The 19,591-nt window shown below is 41.3% G+C and overlaps 1 protein-coding gene and 1 pseudogene across 1 annotated transcript in view; one reads left to right on the top strand and one right to left on the bottom strand.

Moving 5' to 3' along the window:
- The first annotated feature begins 1,080 nt into the window (after nucleotides 1-1,080).
- On the top strand, nucleotides 1,081-8,911 carry LOC111728964 (annotated as a pseudogene).
- A 6,255-nt stretch (nucleotides 8,912-15,166) lies between these two features.
- The window catches only part of FAR1 (fatty acyl-CoA reductase 1), a 53,931-nt gene continuing 49,506 nt past the window's right edge, over nucleotides 15,167-19,591 (bottom strand). The window contains exons 13-14 of the mRNA XM_023519921.1: nucleotides 19,554-19,591; nucleotides 15,167-18,085 (exon numbers count right to left, since the gene is read on the bottom strand). Coding sequence (XP_023375689.1) covers nucleotides 17,923-18,085; nucleotides 19,554-19,591 — 201 coding nt within the window. The 3' untranslated portion in view covers nucleotides 15,167-17,922. The remainder of the gene's footprint in view (nucleotides 18,086-19,553) is intronic.

Genomic DNA, 19,591 nt, shown 5'->3' with positions numbered 1-19,591 from the left:
CTCAGCATGCTTCTCCATGTCACTTCTGGCAATGGCATGCACATATTCTCCAAGGCCCTTTGCCCGCCATCCTTGAGTTTGGGATGTGGTCAATCACCACACCTTATCGTCCCCTAACCCCCAACTCTAAAGGATGGGCACCTGAGTCAGTCAGACCAGAGTCCAAAGAACATTCCTGCTGAAACTAAAGAAAAGATGCTATTTTGCCTTTGGATTATAGTGCTGGAAAGATGCAATTTTGGAGCAATGGACAGTCATCTTCCCTAACTCAGTAGAAGAAGCCATTTACAGTAAGAGTTTGTGGTCCTCACACAAAGGGAAGTAGAGAAAAGAGAAATCTAAAAGATGAAGAAAGACAATAATATCGTCTCAGTTTCTGGATTAAACTGTTCCTGGGGTTAATCACCTCTGAATTTCTCACTTATATGATCCCTTCCATAATTTTTTTTTTTTTTTGCTTTTGCTAGTTTGAGCTGGATTTCTTTTACTTACAACAGAGATCTCTGATTAATCTACCTGTATCATAGTGCTTCTAACATTAACCTCATAGTGTTATCAACAATTTTTTATTATAATACATTTCAATCCAAATAATAAAGGCTGGTATAGTGATAATATCAACTACTATTGTCTGTGCTCAGTAAAAGTTCATGAGATGAATGACTGTTACCGAGGAAATGAAAGCCTTGTCAAAAGCAGGCAGGACTCAGCTACATAATCCTGTGTCCTTCCCTAGGAATTTCAGTTCCTGCCTATGCCAGCCCCTCACATAATATCTGCTACTACTGGAGAAGCCACAGAAGGAAAAAAAGGTCATGGTCAGTTTCTTTCCTCTTCCTTGCTTCACTGCCTTCTGCTCATTCAAGCTACCATTTTGGGCTTTCTCTCAGGTCACATGGAAGAAGGAGCTGGAAATTTGAGGAAAGGTCTTCCATAGATAATATTTTAATACAGCTTTAGGACCCTCTGGGTGACAGGTACCAAAGTCCTGGCTCTTCCTCTCACGGAGTACTTTTGGGGGTTTCTCAAAATACCCTTTTCAGTGTGGCTCTCCCGTTGCACCATCTTCTGTGGTGAGCGATGCAAACTCTGGCTGACTGCTCACAACGGGCCCCTCCATTCCTGCTCCTTTGGTACCTTCCATGCAGCCGCTCTGTACTGGCACAAGGTCGTCTGGCTTGGCGTCTTCAAGGTAACTAATGTTCCGTGGAGAACATAACATGCCCCTCGTCCTGCCATAAGCACAAGCCACTTTATCCACTCTGCAGCTCTCTCTCCCTGCTCTGACGTCAGGGCCAGTTCCGGCCAGGCTCACTCCTTGGCTTCTCCAGACACTAGTCAGGCTCAACTTCTGTACCGTACAGACCCTTACTTGGTTTGAACTGGAGGGAGAGGACTACCCTCCTCTCCTTCTTAGGTAGGGAAAGAATCACACAGAACTCTATAAACAACTCTTTTGCGAGAAATTCCCGCTCCTCTGTTTTCTTTCTCCAAACATTACCTCTTCTTACAAATGGTCTCGACTTTGATGGTGAGCTGAGACTCACAAGCTGGTTGGAGACTTCCAGTTAGCAAGAACTTCCAAATGCCCACATTTCTTTCTTTAGAACCTTACCATGCAACATGGCAACCACTAGCCACATATGGCTATTAAGCACATGAAGTATGGCTGGCCTAAACTGAGATGTTCTAGAAGTATAACCAACACACCAGCTTTTATCAACTTAGTACGAATAAAAGAATATAAAATAAATTTTTTTTATATATTCGTTATGCTTTGAAACAATACTTTTGCTACACTGGGTGAATTAAATACCTCCTTAAAATCGACTTTACCTCTTTTTCTTTACCTTTTTTTTTTTAATGTGATCACCAGAAAATTTAAATTGCATATGTGGCTCACATTACATTTCTATTGGACAGAGTTGCTTAAAAATGTATGAGCCCATGGCTTCCGGGCCTGGCCCAAACAGGAAAAGTCTCATTTAAGAGAGTTATGTGACATTTGTAAATCCCTTACGCCTCCGCCTGGATCATGTTAAGCACTCGATAATTAAGGTCAGGGGAGACTGGAGGTGAAAGCAGAGATGTTCTTTTTAGAGTAGTAGCTGATATCGTTACTGATATTATTCATTTCCCTTTACCCGTCCGTAAAGTAACAATAATTGCTGCTCTGCTGACTTCATAAGGTTGCATGCCGTGAAGTTTGAGTGAAATAGTGTTAGGAAACAAATCTCTTTAAACTGTGGAGAGCTGCATAAACCGTGATTGTTACGTTAGTTATATTCACGATGGCTGCCGTAATATCCTGGCTCGCGCCAGGAGCGGGGTCGTAACCTGGCCTTGGAGCCCAGGGCTCAAGCCGGCTGGCCCCAGCCCAGCGGCCGCTTTCCTACTGCATCAAAACCCAGCGCTGTGCCGCCGCCAGGTGGCAGTGGAAGCCAAGCTACGGTCCTCGCCGAGTCCCCCCAAGCCGCAACCCCGCCCTGCGGAGGAAGACACGTCGATTCCCCGAGGACCCCGGGGTGAAGCCCCTTTTGCACCTCTGGCTTGATGCTGGGCACTGTGACGAATACAACAAAGTTTCTGAGACATGGTCCAGCCCCACAGGAGCTGCAGAATAAAGAAGGAAATCGGCTCTTAAACACTCCATCCAATAGTGGAGATCCCTGCGCATCAGAGGGAAGGGCGGCAGCTGTGACTATGCCTGAGGGAACTTAGAAGAAGCTTCCAGAGAAGTGACATTAGAGATGGGTCTTCTTGGGGAGGACTGACTTGGCAGAGAAGTGGGGATGGGGAGGAGCATTCCAGACAGAGGAACACGCAAGTGCAGAGCACCTGGTGCATTTGGAAAAGGGGTAGGACATTTGCACGTGAATGGTAAGGGGGTGCAGTGCCCCTAGGTATTTAGTGAGTGGGGGCGAGTAAAGGCGAATATCCAGAAATGTGCAAGACAGTCGCCTTGTATAATGAAGGATTGTCCTGCCTGAGATGACAGTAGCAGCCCCAGTGAGAACTGACAGTCTAGGTGGTGAAAGGAAAGCCTGGATGTGAGACCTAAGTGGAAGAAAGATAAAGTAGGGCCAAATTCAAAGGGGCCTCATGGCTAGATTATGGGCCTTGGGCCTCTTGCAGGTGACTCAGAGCCATTGAATTCTTTCCTATCTGCAGGAAAATGGCTCCCATTGTTGCTAAAACCCAGCAGACTCCCTGCGGTGCCCCGGAGGGAGAAACTGTAGCGGATGTACTCACACAGTGTCCAGCTCACCCTTCCCCTGGGGCTCTTACTCAGGTTCTCCATCGTCCTTTCCCCTGCCCCAGAATGATGCCATCCTCCCCTTGAAACTCCAGACTAAATGTGGATACAAGCAGGCACTTAAAAAGAATTTTCCAAATTGAATTCGTCTCTCAGACCTTGTGCACCAGCTCTGTGAAAGCAAATCCACCTTCCATGTTGCTCTTGAATGTTTGGGTTAAGCAAAGGCAGCACCAAAGGATTGTCAGAATCTTTGCTCTGAGCCCAGTAAGAGGGGGCTTCATCCCAGGAGGGGAATGAAGACTTGGCTGTTAATGATTATAAGAGCTAACATTTATCAAGCAAGCTACTTTGAGTAGGCATCATCCTGCGTACTTTACCTCCATGGTCATTTTTCATCATCACAGTGAATCATTTTCCAGATGAGAAAACTGGGCCTCAATGAGTTGCCCAAGGTACCCAAGTGGCAGAGCCAGGCCCTCAACCCAGATCTCTCTGGTTCTAAAAGCCTTCATTCTTTCCCCTACACCAGCCTGTTTCTCTCAGTCAAGAGAGAATGGTGATTTCTTGAAAGGGAAGACAGGGACCCAAGGCCAGGTAACCCCCAAGCAATGAAGATAGGCACCTTCTTTCAGCAACCATGGCGGGAGTGGGTTCCCTGCAAGATGAGAGCTCCAAGCCCACTACTCTCCTGGCCCTCACTCAGTTCTGAATGGGGCCCAGGAGAGCTGTGGAAGGAAAACAGGAGGGGAACAGGGCCTGAGCGTGGTGTTATCTTGTAGGGCTGCCAAAGCTGCCTCTGCTGATTCCTCGCTTTGGGCTAGCACCTTGGCTGCACAAGACCGTATTGATTTAGTGGCCTTTTCATGGGGGGAAGAGGAGCCTGTGCCCAGAGAGGCAGCACCTCATAGAGTTAGTCCTCTCTCCCCAGAGTACCATAAAGGCCCACAGCTCACAGCCACCAGAGCCATTGCATGAGTCAAATCTACCACTGATGGTTTTTCTTTGTGTCTTCCTGGGTGAGGGCCAGGTCTCTCGCTGACAGAGTGCTATTATCCTGTATGAAGAAACAAGAGAAATTAACTACTATTGGGACTGGCCTGTGCATGTCTGCTCTGGCCTCCACAACTCCCCTGGACTATGGGCAGGGAATCAACAGAATAAATAGTCTTTTCATTCATCCATCCATTTATCATCTGCTATGTCCAGGCACAGTGCTTAGCCCTCAGGAGCAAAAAAAGGATAAGAGTAGTCCCAACCCTCAGATCTTGGGGTTCAGTTATGGGGACACTGAAAATATAAACCCAATGTCTCCAGTCCTCCACAGCTTGTGAATACAAATGGGGGGAAGGGAGCATTAATTGAAATAACTCACACAGAACCTTTAATTCCCTGCAGTGTCCCTCAGATAGTTCTCGAAGTTCTCCAGGAGTGTTTGACATATATAATCATGAACCAACGCATCATTTTAACCAACCTTGACTCCCATCCTATAGCTTTCCCTGGTTGTCCCTTGTCAATGTCCTTTGTCGTCACAGCTGAATGAGGGAGCTTCCAGCCAAAATTGACAGTGCCCTTTCTGAAAAAACCACGGCTACTCGAATAGGGCTGCCACAAGACTGTAAAGTCTTCTGTGCCAAGTAGAGAAAGCTCCTCCTTGCTTTGGCTGAACTTGAGCCCCACTCCTAGCTCTTTGTCCCGGTTCCCATGTGCAGGTCACAAACTTGTGCCACCATACATGGAAGGGCTGGGTGCAAAGGATGCTCCCCAAACCTCTAGGTCTCAGGGAGGGAGAATTGGAAGTTGAAAAGATGAGTTCCTTTTTGAAACTATGTGCATCTTTTTTGAGGGTTGACAGGTGGACTCTGGAAATATGAGTCCGAGGCTCAGGAGAGGTGTCTGAGCTGAGGATATAGATTTGGGATTATCAGAGGGGAACTCATTCTTGTGGCTGGGTTGCTGCCAGAGAGAATCTGAACGAGAGAAGAATGCTGAAACAGAGTTTATGTTAAGAGAAGGCAAAAAAAAAAGCAATGTCAATTAAGAGAATTAGAAAAAGCCAGGATGTAATTGTGTTAGGGAAAGCCAAATGGGGGGAGAGTCAAGGAGAATGGAGACGTCAACAGAGCAAACTGGTTCAGAGAGGTTAAATGAGATAAGAACTTGCCGACAAAAATTCTTTGACTGCGACTAGCCAGAGTGTAACGTGCTGAAGCGTGGATACCAAGGAAGGGCATCGAGACAGAAGACAAAACTCCTCTTTCAAGAATAAAGGTGACAGGAGAGAAACAAGAAGGCATTCGTGTGAGAAGGAACAGGTGAAGGGAGTGCCTGTCTCTCAACAGGGGATTCATTTGAAGAGGTGGCTAGGAGGAAAGGGAAGGAAGGAGGCGGAGCACAAGACTAGAAAGAATCATTGACTAAATAGGTGTCCCGGAACAGTCGAAGGGAGAAGGGCACCTGAGGATGGGGGTGGAGGGTGGGGTCTGGCCTTGACCAGGTGGAGAGACGCAGCTCCTGGGACTCAGGGACGGAGACAGCACTGGGAAGGGCGTCTGTAAGTAGAGGGTTTCCTGCCCGAGGCGCTCTCTTATTTTCGGGAAGGAATCTGGACTGATGTAGGAACTTGTAGAGAACGGAGAAGGCACAAAATAACCACAACGAAGAGTGGGCAAAGCAGCTCAGCAGGGAGGCTCAGAAAAGTTGCGTTGTGCTTTTGTTTTACTTTTCCCTGCAGTCTAAGTACAAGCAAATCTGCTCCAGCACATAAGCAAGAGCCTAAGCATTCAGTTTAATCCTTTTTCCTTTCGCTTTTCTTCAAAAGGCAAGTATCTTCAGAAACCTTAAGCTGCCTTTTTTTGCCAATATTCAGCAAGTGCCAGGGCTTTGACAGAAGGCCTGCCATTACCCAGAAATAATATTACTGCCGAGGCTTCCAAAAGCCCTCTTCAGGCCTTCTTCTGCTCCATCTCCTTGGGCCCCGGTGAGGCAACGCCTACCAGAATATTGGCTGTAGACACCACATTCCAAACAAAGACCATCTTTCCTCACAGTAGGAGTGCTCGGCCTGCGTGAGAAGGTGGCATAAGCAGTTATGTTTCAGATCTGAGACTGTTTCTCTGCAGCAGGCAGAGAAAATATTGCCAGATTAAAAATTATTGGGGAAGAGTTTGGGGCTGGCTCCCCAAACAGCAGAGGACTGAAAAACCATGCAGCCCCCTGGCGGGTTTGGGGCAACCGCCCTCATTGGGAGGGTTCTGTGGGCCTCCCCTCTGTTGGCCAGACCCCTAGCAGAGAGTCGGATTGGCTAAGTGAGAGCCTCCAGAGCAGGTGCCCTTCTCAGGGCTGATCTTCCTCTTTCCCATTCACTGTGACTTTCTCTCTTTGAAGAGTCCAATAGACAATCTCCCAGTCAACCCCTTAGCCTCCTGCTAGATCAACCTTGGGGTGGGGGACAGGCAACAGGAGCACAAGGGACTGTACGAAACCAGCAAGTAAGCTCATCTGAGAAAGAACATTGAGAAACAATACCCTCCTTCCTCAGGAGGAAATCGACCTTCTCTCTCCATTGTCTGAATCTGTGCCCCTTCTACCTGTCACAGACACTGCTGGTATTCCTCACCCTTCCCCACTCCACTCCTACATCTGGCCAGCCGCTGTTACTTGCTCCTCATTTCTGGATTCACTGCATTTTCCCCAGTCCACTGTATCCATGTGCCCAGACATCTCAGGGCTTCGGACCAGCAAGACTCCCATAGAGCCCACAGCCTCACTCTCCTGTGTCACCTCATGCATCTCAGGTCCAGGCCTAGACTCTTCCTTGGGCAGCTGTTACCAGCCCAGCCCTGCTCGTGGCCTCAGGGCTGGTATTTTCCCATGTAAGCTGACTTGTCAATGCCTCCCACTTGCCTGACACTGGCTTCTGGGTCCGGAAGCAGTAGGAATGACTGGACGAGCTGAGGCCCTCTTGCTGTGGGACCAGTCATCTGCTTGAGTCATACTGAGGGCTGCTGTGCTCCCCATGATGTCATCCCACTGACTCTGAGTTCTTGGAGGACAGAGGAGGTGTTGGAGCCACAGTTACCTTCCCAGCACCTGAGCAAGAAGCTGACACAGGGAACACTTGTGGTTGGACACACGGAGAGAGAGTCAAATGGACTTTTACCTACTGGAGTCTTCCAGGTGACCCCTGCCCCAGCTTTACCCAGTGAAGCTCCATGACAATCTGGTCCTCACTACTTCCTGGTATTTCAAAAGAGGAGTCCAGTCGGCTCCACAATTTCTAACTAGAAGGAACATAAGAGGGTGTTTATGCAAATCCTTGAGGGCTAAAAGGTAGACTCTGGAAATATGGATCTGACACTCAGGAGAGGTGTCTAAGTTGCGGATATAGATTTGGGATCGTCAGAGGTTGACATATTTGTGGATGGGTTGCTGCTAGAGAGCAGCTATAGATTGTTTTTTTTGTTTCTTTGTATTTATTTATTCATTTATTTATTATTTTTGGTTTGTTTTTCCAGACTTCTTGGTCTCTTCCAGAGAGCATCTAGAGTTTTTTTCATTTTATTTATTTGTTTGTTTATTTGTGTGTGTATCTATGTATGTATGTGTATGTATGTCTGTCTGTCTGTCTGTCTGTCTGTCTATCTATCTATCTATCTATCTATCTATCTATCTAATCTATCTATCTATCAGTTTTGGTTTGTTTTTCCAGACTTCTTGTGTAAGAAAAATTAGTTGCAATCTAAGTTTTTGGATATTTGCAGTGGAAAGCATTCCTGATAGACTTAACACCTAAACTTAAATGTGCAAGATAGGGAAGAGGAGACAGAATTTTGAAGGTAGAAAGACACCCTAATGAAGACAAGTGAGATAAGGACTTTGGTAGAACGGCAAGTGCTTGGAGCATAATGAGTGGGGAGAATGTGAGGGACAAGAAGCTGTTGCCTAGACCATAATGAGCCTTAGAAATTACGTTTTGAGGTGTGGGCTTGATCCTGGAGGCAGTGTACAAGTGAGTCGCTAAAGGGTTTTAAGTATGGGGGCTAAGACAATCAGATTTATGATTCAGAAAGACCACTCTGGCTGCTGAAAAGAGCATGCTTCGGAGATTAAGCAGACTAGAAGTATGGAAATAAATTAAATGTCGTCGGCCCGTGCATCTTGGTTGTGGAGCAGCCTCCGCCACCAGTGATCGCGTGCAGAGGCCTGCCAGGGGTTGCCGCTGCGCTTTCCATCAGCCCACAGAAGCAAGAGCATAGCAGCCGTCCCCTCCAGCGGCTCACTTGCTCATGGCCACCCACCACTACTGTTGGCGCCTGCTGGCGTGGGGCCACTTGGGTTCCACTTCCAACAACAGCTCCTGTGGAAGTGATGAGTACCCTGGGGAAGCCATCCCCCACCACCCCGTCTCCCCAAGGCTGGTGAGCGAGCTTCTTTTTCAGGAAGTCCACTCTCCCGTTTACGGCCACAATGTTGGAGTCCCCAGAGCACTTGCAATCTCCCCAGGCTTCCAGCAGCATGATCACCTGTGACTTGGCTCAGGAGGCCACAAGGAAGCAATCTGGTGGCCAGCCCAGCAAAGCTAACGCCAGGTCCCCATCCTGGGTGGCCACCACCAGCCACCAGACTTCCAGAGGAGCTAGGCTATTTTGAGCCCCTTTCCCCACCCCACTTCCCCTCCCACTGCCTACACTAGGCAGGCTGCAGCAAGCAGAAGCGGTTGGGTTCTTTAATATCAAAATAGCAAAACACCAAAAAGGAACTTGAGAGAGCCTTGCTCTTTACTATTGTAGCCACACGCGAGCCTTCCTGACACCCCATAACCATATGCCTTGCACCAAATGGGAAATAAACGACAAGTTGCTAAAAAAAAAAAAAAAAAAGTCATAATTCAGATTACAGGAGTTTTGGTCTCTGGAGATGGAATTAAGTTAGCATATCCCCATTGTTAAGGGAACAGAATAGAAAAGACCAGGTGACTGAGGCAGTATTTAGTATAAGGAATGAGTCCTGTTTCTAGCTCACCTGGGTGGATGATAGCTCTTTATTGATGGGACACAGGAAGAACATTTGGAGGAAATGAGAAAAAGAGGTGCAGGCATAAGAGAGAATTTCCATTTCAGACAGTCTTGAACATTCTCTTCCAGAGCTAGTTTAGTCTTACTTTATTCCATCATCTGACATACAGTAGAACTGTGTGTGTGTGTGTGTGTGTGTGTGTGTGTGTGTGTGTGTGTGTGTGTGTGTGTGAAAGAGAGAGAGAGAGAGAGAGAGAAAGAGAGAGAGAGAGAGAGAGAGGGAGAGGGAACACATATGTTGGGGGATGGAATACACAAATAGAGGCAGGCAGACTGGGTAGAAAGCATGAAAAGTGTTTTATCAGGCAAAGAATTTGCCTTCCGGATGTTGAGCTACCCAAATCTGTGAATTTAGCGATCTGTTCTATAGTGATACATGTGAAAAAGCAGAGATGATCCCCATGTGATATTGGTGTGCCCACATCAGGTACGCATGGAAGTAGCAGTCAATTTGAAAAAGTGAGAAAGGCAGTGCACGTTTTTTCAGGACCAATCAGTAGGCTTTACGCCACCACATATGGGGGCTTGAACTCTTACCAGTGGATGGTACCTGCACTGCCGAGCTGTAGACAAGGAGCTGTATCCTTGTCAAGACAGGAAACAGATGGCACATTGAAAAAAGTAAGTTTCAAGAAGGGACTACAAAAGCATGAGCAGGGCTAAGGCAGCCAACGAGGGACAGCGAAGCCCAGACAACTAGCAACAATGGAGAGCTCTCACAGGCAAGGGGAGGAGGCATTTACTGGGACTCTGACAAATGTGGAACAGTGAGAGGGAGGTCACCCCAGAAGCAGCGGCATGTGGTAGAGGGACACAACCACTGCCAAACCAGAGTCCAAGAGTGATTGAGAAATAAATGCTCCTGTCCTTTCTCCTCCTGTCTTTTGCTCCTGCCAGTGCCTCTCATTGGTTGAACTCCTCTGGAAGCTAGAGGGCAAGGGGATCAAATGTGGCATACACAAAGGTCAGTTGGCTGGGGCCAAGAGCAGTGTGGAGAACAGAGGAGAGTGGGTTTGCAGGGGTGAAGGACCGTCCTCCCTTCGAGGGGAGGATCTCCAAAGTGAGGACTGAGAGTCAGAATTAGAAACTCAACTCAAATGAAATAACTAGAAAGGTCTAGCCGAGGAAAAACGGTAACTGGATTTATTTTGTAAATGTACTGGCTTAAACTGCAATGGAAAAAAATAATAATTTAAGCCTAGAAAAAAAAAAAGCAAACTGGCAACTAATGTGGAAACATTGTACATTCTCCTTTGAAAACGATAAAGAGTTTGAAAGCTGTAAAGAATGCCCGGAGCAGCAAAGACCCACATCTAGAGCTAAGCACCCGTGATTTCACAATCTCCAAACAGAAGTAGTACTCTGCAAGTTCTAGTTGCTAAGTGAAACTCTTCCGAAGATTTTTGATTGAAAGAGCCTCGTTCAATAGGAAGGTTTTAAATGTATCATGTGAGAGTGAAAAGGCTTCTCTTCCATTTCAGTTAAATGGGAGTTCGTTTTCATACGGTTTAAAGCTCTTTCTGATTATAGGCCACTGATCGTACTTGTGCCTTTAATTTTTCAGGGTTGAGAACTATAGCGCTAACGAAACGTGAAATGCTCTAGGAGCCAAGTTATATAAATAATTGGAAAAACAGGCGGTTTTGTTTTAGATTTCTCTTTTAAATACAAGCAAGAGGGAAACTCTCAAAATGTTCTTGGAACAACAAATGGGGCCCAGGTCACATAATATAAACCTCTCAATCCCAGAAAGACAAACTGTCGTTTGCTTGACAACTGGCTAACTACAGATCACTGGAGTAAAGAGAGTGAGTTTTCTCAAGGTGTGGCTAACAAAAGAATCTGTGAAGATGGATGATTTGGGAAATGGCCATCTTTGAAGAATTCTTCTGCCCACGGGTGAAATAAGTATGTGGAAATTTTGTTCTTGGATGGGGAAGTTTTGAAGAATCCTCATTCTATTTCAGTGGGCAAGAGCTGTTGATCGCAGAAAAGCACAGTGGAGAGGGGGTTTCAGTTAAAGTGATACCAACATTGCAAAGGGAAAAACTGATTTTTAAAATATTTTTGTTCAGAATTTGTACTCCTTAATGATCAAAAAAGAAAACGTGATAGAAATATTAGAAATGGGAAAATCATAGTGTAAATAGGAGAAAATAAATTAGGTCACATTAATATAATTCTAACATAATTCATTCCATAATTTGGGACTTTTGGGTGATTTTAAGAGACTAGTTACTGATCATTCATGATGTGCCACACACGTGATATTCATTGTATCATTTAACCCTTACCATCACCTTATCAGGGAGGTATTTTATAGATGCGGAAACTGAGACTGAGAAGTTGACTCATTCATGGTCACACTAAGTGGCAGTTGATTCATACCTAGTCTCACAGCAAAACTAATGCTCTTCCCACTGTACAATTCTGCTTCTCTGTCCTCAGGGAAGAGATTTTGTCATAGTATTTTTAAAATCTTAGGAGTAACCAGGTACTTGTGCTCTGCAGTTACTGCAGTTACCATGGAATAGTCTGTTAAGAAATGCAGATATGGCGTACTCATTTACAAAAACAGAACGCTTGTACTGAAATGGCAGTGGAATTTGCTGAAACTTGCTAAAGAATTGCAATTTTGCACATTTCTGTCATCTGGTTTTGTCTTATTTGGAAAATAAAAAAAATATCTGGAATCTTTCAAGAGTGCCAAGAAACTTCTTGAAAAGGGTCGGGCGGTTCTTGAATTGCCCTGAATATGTCGAATAACACACAAAGCTTGTTATAAATACATATGCTTGGTGCCCATCCCAGATTGTTGCTGTAACCAAAAGGCCACTGGGTGGGGGCCCAAGCACTACGGTGTGTCTGGAGTTCCTCGGATGATCCTGCTCATACCACTGGCTTAGGGGAGGGAAAAGGAAACCTGGGATCATCATTATAATCACTTGTGAGAGAATTTTAAAAATTCAGATTCCTAGGCTTCTCCCCAAACCTAACTTATCAAAGTTACCCTAGTGATTTTGATCACAGGCCAGGTATGGGTGGTCCTGGTTTGGGGGTTAGTGGAAATGAACCCTGGGCTTGTGAAGGTTTCTAATTGCGGAGGGATAAGCATCATCCAGGGGGAGAGAATTTTCAGTGTGGGCTTTATAAATTTATGACCTGATTCTTCGAAAACTCTAACAGTACTACAAAGAATGTGAGCTCACCCAAAAACTCATCCAACTTAAATAAGAATTAAATAAGCATAGTGCTTGACAAATCCTTTTTCCTCCCCTCCACTATTATTTATTTACATTTCAAGGAAGGCTATTTTCCTCGATATGCTTTGATAGCAACTTTTATTTGCTGAATTATCTGGCATATAAAATGAAAGCCCATCAAGACTTAGACAATATTTTCTAATACATATCACTGTATCTGTAGACTTTTTTCTCTTAAGTTTAGGAATAAGTCAGTTCATTTAAAGTCCAAAATCTATTCATATTAGGAATTGGGGTGTGCTTTGAGTTTTTGACAAGTCATTCCACAGCCTACAGTGCATACTGAGCATGCAGAGACATTCGGTTGGCCCCCAAATGCCGCACCCTCATCTTTCCTTAGTCATCTCACCCTTTAGAACCAAAGAATTTCCTCAGTGTTCCCCACTTCCCAGCCTTTACACATGCTCTATGCCTGAAATGCCTCCCCATCCCTGCATTTCTCCCAGACCGAAAACCACAATTCAGACGTCATGTTTGTATGAGCTCTTTCCTGAATCCCTAAGCAATAAAGCGCTCCCTTCTACTTGCAGGATTTCCTTTTCTTTATGTATTAAAATGATGTTTACTTTTCTATGTTGTCATAAAATCCAAGCAGGTAGGCAATGTGTCATATTCAACCTGCACCACTGAAAAGTTTAGTGTCTTGAGTGAGAAACATTGCAACATAAAACAAAGCACCTAATAGGTACTCAGTGTTTGTTGAAGGGATGAATGCTGGGTTTTAAAAATGGAGGAGCCAAATAAAGACATCTTCGTATGACAGCATGTCAGAGAATCTCTCCGAATAGTCCAGCAACATTTGTGTTCCCATAGTGAAAGGCAGACAAGTGTTGTAGGCTTTGGAGCTAGACTGACGACCTGAGCTCAAATCTTTGCTCTGCCATTGCAGTGTGACGCGGGGCAAGTTATTAATGCCATATGCCTTAAATTACTAACCTACCTCAAAATTACTGCCCTCCTCAAAGTGTTGCTGTAAGGCATAAATGGGTTCATACATGTAAAATGCTTAGAGCCTGGCACATAGTAAATGCTCAAAAATGTCTGCTAGTGCTATTTCTAAAACGTAAAAGGTGCAAAGCTGGTTTTCTTCTCAAGAAACCACCAACCAAGTGGGGAGAAATGGCAAGAATCTGTGAAAGATGTAACATACAGCAGAAAAATTGAGTTTTAAAAGTCAAACAATTAAGTACTGATGAAATAAACACACCATCTCCTGGGATGACTATTTTAAATAAAACTACATTCATCTCTATGTTCAGGTTCAGGTTTTGTTCGTTCAAAAATAAAACCAAAAAGCAGACTTACTAGGTTGAGTCATATGAAATTATCTTTATAGGTCAAAGACTATAGAGCATTTTTATGTGGTTCAAACCTAACACTTTCTAGTTACACCTCCAAAACATCTTTGGAGGATACCTAATTCAACCTCACAAAGCTATAACATAGAAAACTAAGGTAAATGCCTAAGAGACTCTTGAGATAGATATTTCAAAGAGAGTTAGAATATTTGTATATTTTAATGAATTCAGAAAAATCTCCACTGCCTTTCTCTTGTGTAAAATTACGGGTATTTCTGTGATCTGTGGCAAAAATAAAATAAAATAAAAAATACATTTATAGCTTTATTCCTCTGATTTCTGGCCGACAGTAGAGTTAACTCATACTTATCACTATTATGTTTTTTCTATATATCTGAGAGCCATCAACTTGCAAAGGAAAACATGAAATTTAACTAATGTTACTCAAAATTTTCTTTAAGAAAATCAAAGGAATTATTTAACAATTTTGTACAACTATGCTCAACTGACAAAGGTAATTTGTTTAAGAATCTTAAGGATAGCAGAGATCTATGTTAAGAGGGTGCCACCATAATACAAATCCATTCTAAGGCTAGAAAATGCTTAAAGATAAAAATTCAATAAGAAAATATTTCATATTTCTTTTATCATCAGACTGTTAATTTAATTAACTCATTTCTACATCGAGTTCCTTTCTCTAGTTTCTCATGCAAAAGGCTAGAGAGTTTTTCTCAAAATAGAGCAAGTCAGTGCTAATTGTTTCAAGTCAGGGCTTGGAGTCATCTTAGAAGAGCATGCTTGGCCATTTAGACTCACCTGTACCCCAGCCAGATGCTCTCTTGTTTTATACAGCCAGTCTCTATTACTAATGAATGATCCCCTTTATAATTACTTAACATAGAAACTACTACAAGTGTACCTTTAAGTTAATATGATATCATTCAATGTGGAGGACTGTGGCTGGAACCTCATGACACCCTGGCAGTCTCCTCATACTGTTTTTAGAAAAGAGGAAAACCACCTCATCACAGCAAATACATAAAAATAATACTTTAACAAAAAGTGTTCATCCTATCTGCTTCCCCTAAAATGCAGTGTAAGAAACTTAGAATTAAATTAAATTAAGATAGGAGAAGTAATGAGTACACCTGAAAAAAGTAAGACATGTAAGTGAGGACTGCTTCCTATAATTCTAACCAGATTATCTCACTGGTAATTCTCAGTATAATTTTCAGGACAATTATTGTAAAAATACGATAAATACTAAAATGGAAATATAGGGATTCATTTATTACTTTTTGGTTTACAAACAAAGGCACCCAATAATGCTTCTATTTACTTCTTATAAAAGATTATCAATTTACATTTAAAACAAAAAGCCAAAAACTCTGAACCAGTTCCTATAAACACAAAAAAAGGGGAGAAATAAGATTTTTTTCCTCCCTGCTTCCAAGCTTTATTACACAGACTCAGAGACTGTTTATTTTATACCATCCTTAAGTCAAAGAACATATTGCCATGCTTTTCTGTGTTGAATTTTAGGACATAGTAATGTTGCCAGGTCAAATTTCAATACAATTACAGTGACATCACAAGTGACAGATGCATATGCCAGAACTATAAGACTCAAGAGTGAAAAGGGGAAAAAAAACAAATGTTATACAATACAGCTTTATCAAATGAATTAAATATTAAATTTATTTAATAGGCTATCCTGTTAAAAATTGAGTTTGTGTAGAAAAAAATATACTCAAACAGAACTAAAAACCATGTCTAGCAAATGACGCAAACAGAAATGATTTCCAAAATCTTTAAATTCAAGTTATACTTGAATTCTAGTTAGTGAGGATTAACAATCTATACGTACTTTATGCTAATTTTAAAACTTTAAGTTCTGCAATGACATGTTAATTTATTCATCAGCTTTCTTTTGACAACAGAATTCTAAACAAACACACAAAATTAATGCAGTGGCCTCAGTACACTCCCAGTCGGCATTTTTTAAAATTAGATTATAAGAAAAATGACACAGATCAAAAGACATACACTCCATATGTATTTCACATGCCTACTGAAGATGTACCTGGTTCTTTTTCAAGATACAAAGGCAATTCATCTAATTCTCAGTACATTTGGCAGAAGTATAAAAATCATACAAATATGAGCATGTTTTCAATACATTATGGAAATGTATTTGGAGAGATGGAGCACTCAATGTACAGAGATCTATAGTTAATTACGTGGGCCACTTTAAGTCAAAGGCATCACCATTTATTCCATCTTTAGACACTGTTATGGTCTCTCACACCTTATACAAGGTATGGTCCTAGACCAAAGACTTTTGTATCATTCCAAAGAATACATATGTATTTATATACATATTTCTTTTAAAATAATGCTGAAAAGTTTTACTGCAGAAAATCTGGCTTCAACATGGAAGCATTTTTCCTTTTCAAGATTACACACCTGCATGGAAGAAGGTGATTTCTTTTACATTTAGTTTTTTCACAATAACAAAATAAACTTCTTATACATTACATTTAAATTGACAAAGAAAATTCAGATGTAAAGTTCTATGTAACTTCTGTACTGTGAACGGATCTCATTAAACATATTCAAGATACACTGTTGATGATTTAAATATATTACAACTTGAGCAGCTAAATTAGAACATGTTATGCTGATCAATCTGTTAAACCAAATATATGTTAAAACAGTAAGGAGAATTAACTACTATTAAGGTTTAAAGGGAATTATAATGTATCATTAAAATATACATTAATTTTCTTGCTATTGCTTGTTTCTATAATGTATTTCTTTCTAAAGCTAAAACCACATGCAGAAAAAATAAATATCTTCAAACTCATTCAAGAGTTTGCTACTTTATGTGGTATGTAAATAGTCTTTTAATTTTATACACATTATTTTATGCATTATTTTATTTTTCTTGAAGAAGTTCAGCTCTCGAGGTCAAAAGTTAGTATGCGTTTACACATGTGAGAACATTTTCTTAATGTTATAACTACCTGCAAATACATTCTTCCATAATAATGCACTCTCAGTTTTCACTGGAAAGATAACATAAGCCTTTTAAAAGCCTTATTAATAAAATTTATAAAGGGAGGAGAGCACAAGTACGGTGAATCCCTCCTCAACCCCGCCCCCCCACCCCCATTTGCCAAAGTCTCAAGAAATCCTCCAGCTTAAAAACATGAACAACATCTCACAGGATTTTTATTTGTCATAATGTGAACAAAAAAAATGTATCCTAATTTTTGATGCCAAGTCTTACTGAATTCATTTTCATTTTCCTTCAAAAAACACATAGCATATGTTGATATGGATTTTCAAGCCCATTTAGATCTATTAGGATCTTTAGAATAATTATAGCCTTCTGATTATGAAAGCAACTGATTGCTTATAGAAAAATGATATGCATGAGACCTCTAATCAGAGAAAGAAAAATGAGAACACATCTTTCATGTCTGAGACCACTCGATAACTTACAGGATGATGTGAAAATAGTTTGGCTATAACTTGAACAAAACTAAAACCCACATCGACTGATGAAAAAAATTAAACATTGAAGAATCAAATATCTACCAACTTAGCTTGTATTCCTGTCCAAATAAATGCTTTCCATTGCATTCAATATTAGAATTAGAAGTTCACTATATGTTAAGGCATATTTTAATTAATATGTTCCAGAATTGCACAGTTATACTGGTCAGTGTTCCTATATCCCCACTCCTACCCTCACCCCACCCCTTTTCCCGAGGGATCGAAATATTAAGTCATGGTTTTGGTGGCTATTGCAGAATTGAGATGGCATACCACAGTGTGTTCACTAGATTTTTAAGAGCATAAACATTAAAACGTTACATAAAATGTACCATAATTTACTCCACTCTCTGATCTAAGATGGTTTAATGTCTTGACAAAAGATGACATGACTTAAGTACATTTTACGTTTTGTGCATTTAGACCACCATATGCATAGATGTTCTAATGCTAAATTCTTGTCTTCAGTATCTCATAGTGCTGGATGCTCGGAAGTATGACAGAAACTTGTAACACAGACTAACCACAAAGTACCAGATGTTTCTTGCCATTTGTGATCTTGCAATAAAAATACGCCAGATCAGGATTACAAGGATAGTATTGAAACCGTAACGTATGTTCCTCAACCTGGAAAGTAAATCGAGAGATGTATTAAACAAAATTTTTCTGGAATAAAATATTGTTGGAAGAAAGATAATTAATACTGTTTTTAATATAATTAAAGGTCAAATACATATTCATTTGAAATTAATTTAAAAAACTAGAAGTTCTTAATTTAGAAAGTTAGCAAAAGGCAAACTTGACTGCATACTCTGGACAACAGTCCATCCAAAAATGTGTTATTTCTATTAACAATGAATAATACAAAACTTTTTATATCAGTATGTTTGGGCTGCAAATTTATTCATTCAACAAGTGTTATTGAGCATCCTTCTGTGTGCCCAGCACTGTGGCAGTCTGCAAGTATACTGTAGGTAAAACAGACATGTCCCTTACATGTCTAGAGATTCCTATCTAATTTTAAAAGGTTTGTTCATTACATACATCATCACTACAGACAAAATAAACATTTTTTTGACATCTTAAGCTGTTTACAAGTTGTCAGACAAGTGAACTTACTCCCTCAGTTACAGTTGACAGTCACATGACCAAAGGCCACTGGACAAGAACTCATGTGTAAATGAAAAGAAACATGGCACTAACTCTAGATAGGAGGACTCTCCCATTCTCAAAGAGTAACTTGCTCGTTATCTTGCTCAAGTTTCAAAACATTTTCAACATTTCTGATGGTGTTAGAAAGGAAGACAAAGTTTTAGATGTGCAATGCTACATACATTCCATTAATTTCAATAGGTGGTGCAAAATAGGACTGCAACATATGAACAATGGGTGTAGACAAGAGAGCTTTGAATTCGATGTCAAAAGGTCATTGTTCTAGTTTGTTCTATCACTTAATACAGTATGACCTAGGAAAACACAACTTCCCTAAACCTCAGTTCCTCATCTATACCACTAACTGCCCTGCAAAGCCTCACAGAGCTGGGAGGCACGAGAATAATCTAAAAGTCTTGAAAACTGTTATAAAAATTGTATTAAATAAGCTACAAATAAAAGAGATTACTATTTAAAATTTTAACTGTATCTCAGAATGATGAATAGTGATTTTTCACCTTCTGTTTTCTGAGGTTTTTTACAACTCTATTTTATAAACAAAAAAAATTTCCATGCTGTATCATGTATTATATCCTTTTCCTCTTCTAAAGATGTATTTGACTAGAGTAAAAAACATTTTAAATAAATAAATTACCTCCAGTTTAAAATATATTTTTTATTTTTTCCTAATATCTTTACTTCTTAAGTAAATATGATAGAAGATTATAGTTATTTTTAAAACTGAATACAGTTCAAAGGAACAGCATAAATTGATGAAGATATCATGTTTCAACAATATTAGGCTAAATCGATACTACTACAGTTCCAATCCAAAGGTAAGCACTTTTCGTAAATATAATAGATTGTTAGTGGTATCTTTCATTCGATATACCAGCTATTTCACAAGAAAGACAATAGGAAATCACACCCATGTAAAACTTACTTGTTCAGATGTTTTCTAGCTGCAGGGAGGCCAGACAT

Source organism: Pteropus vampyrus, unplaced genomic scaffold, assembly GCF_000151845.1.
Source record: "Pteropus vampyrus isolate Shadow unplaced genomic scaffold, Pvam_2.0 Scaffold240, whole genome shotgun sequence".
NCBI classification, from domain to species: Eukaryota; Metazoa; Chordata; class Mammalia; order Chiroptera; family Pteropodidae; genus Pteropus; species Pteropus vampyrus.
Note: the sequence above shows the minus strand (reverse complement) of the source record. Positions and strands in the feature narration are given on the sequence as shown.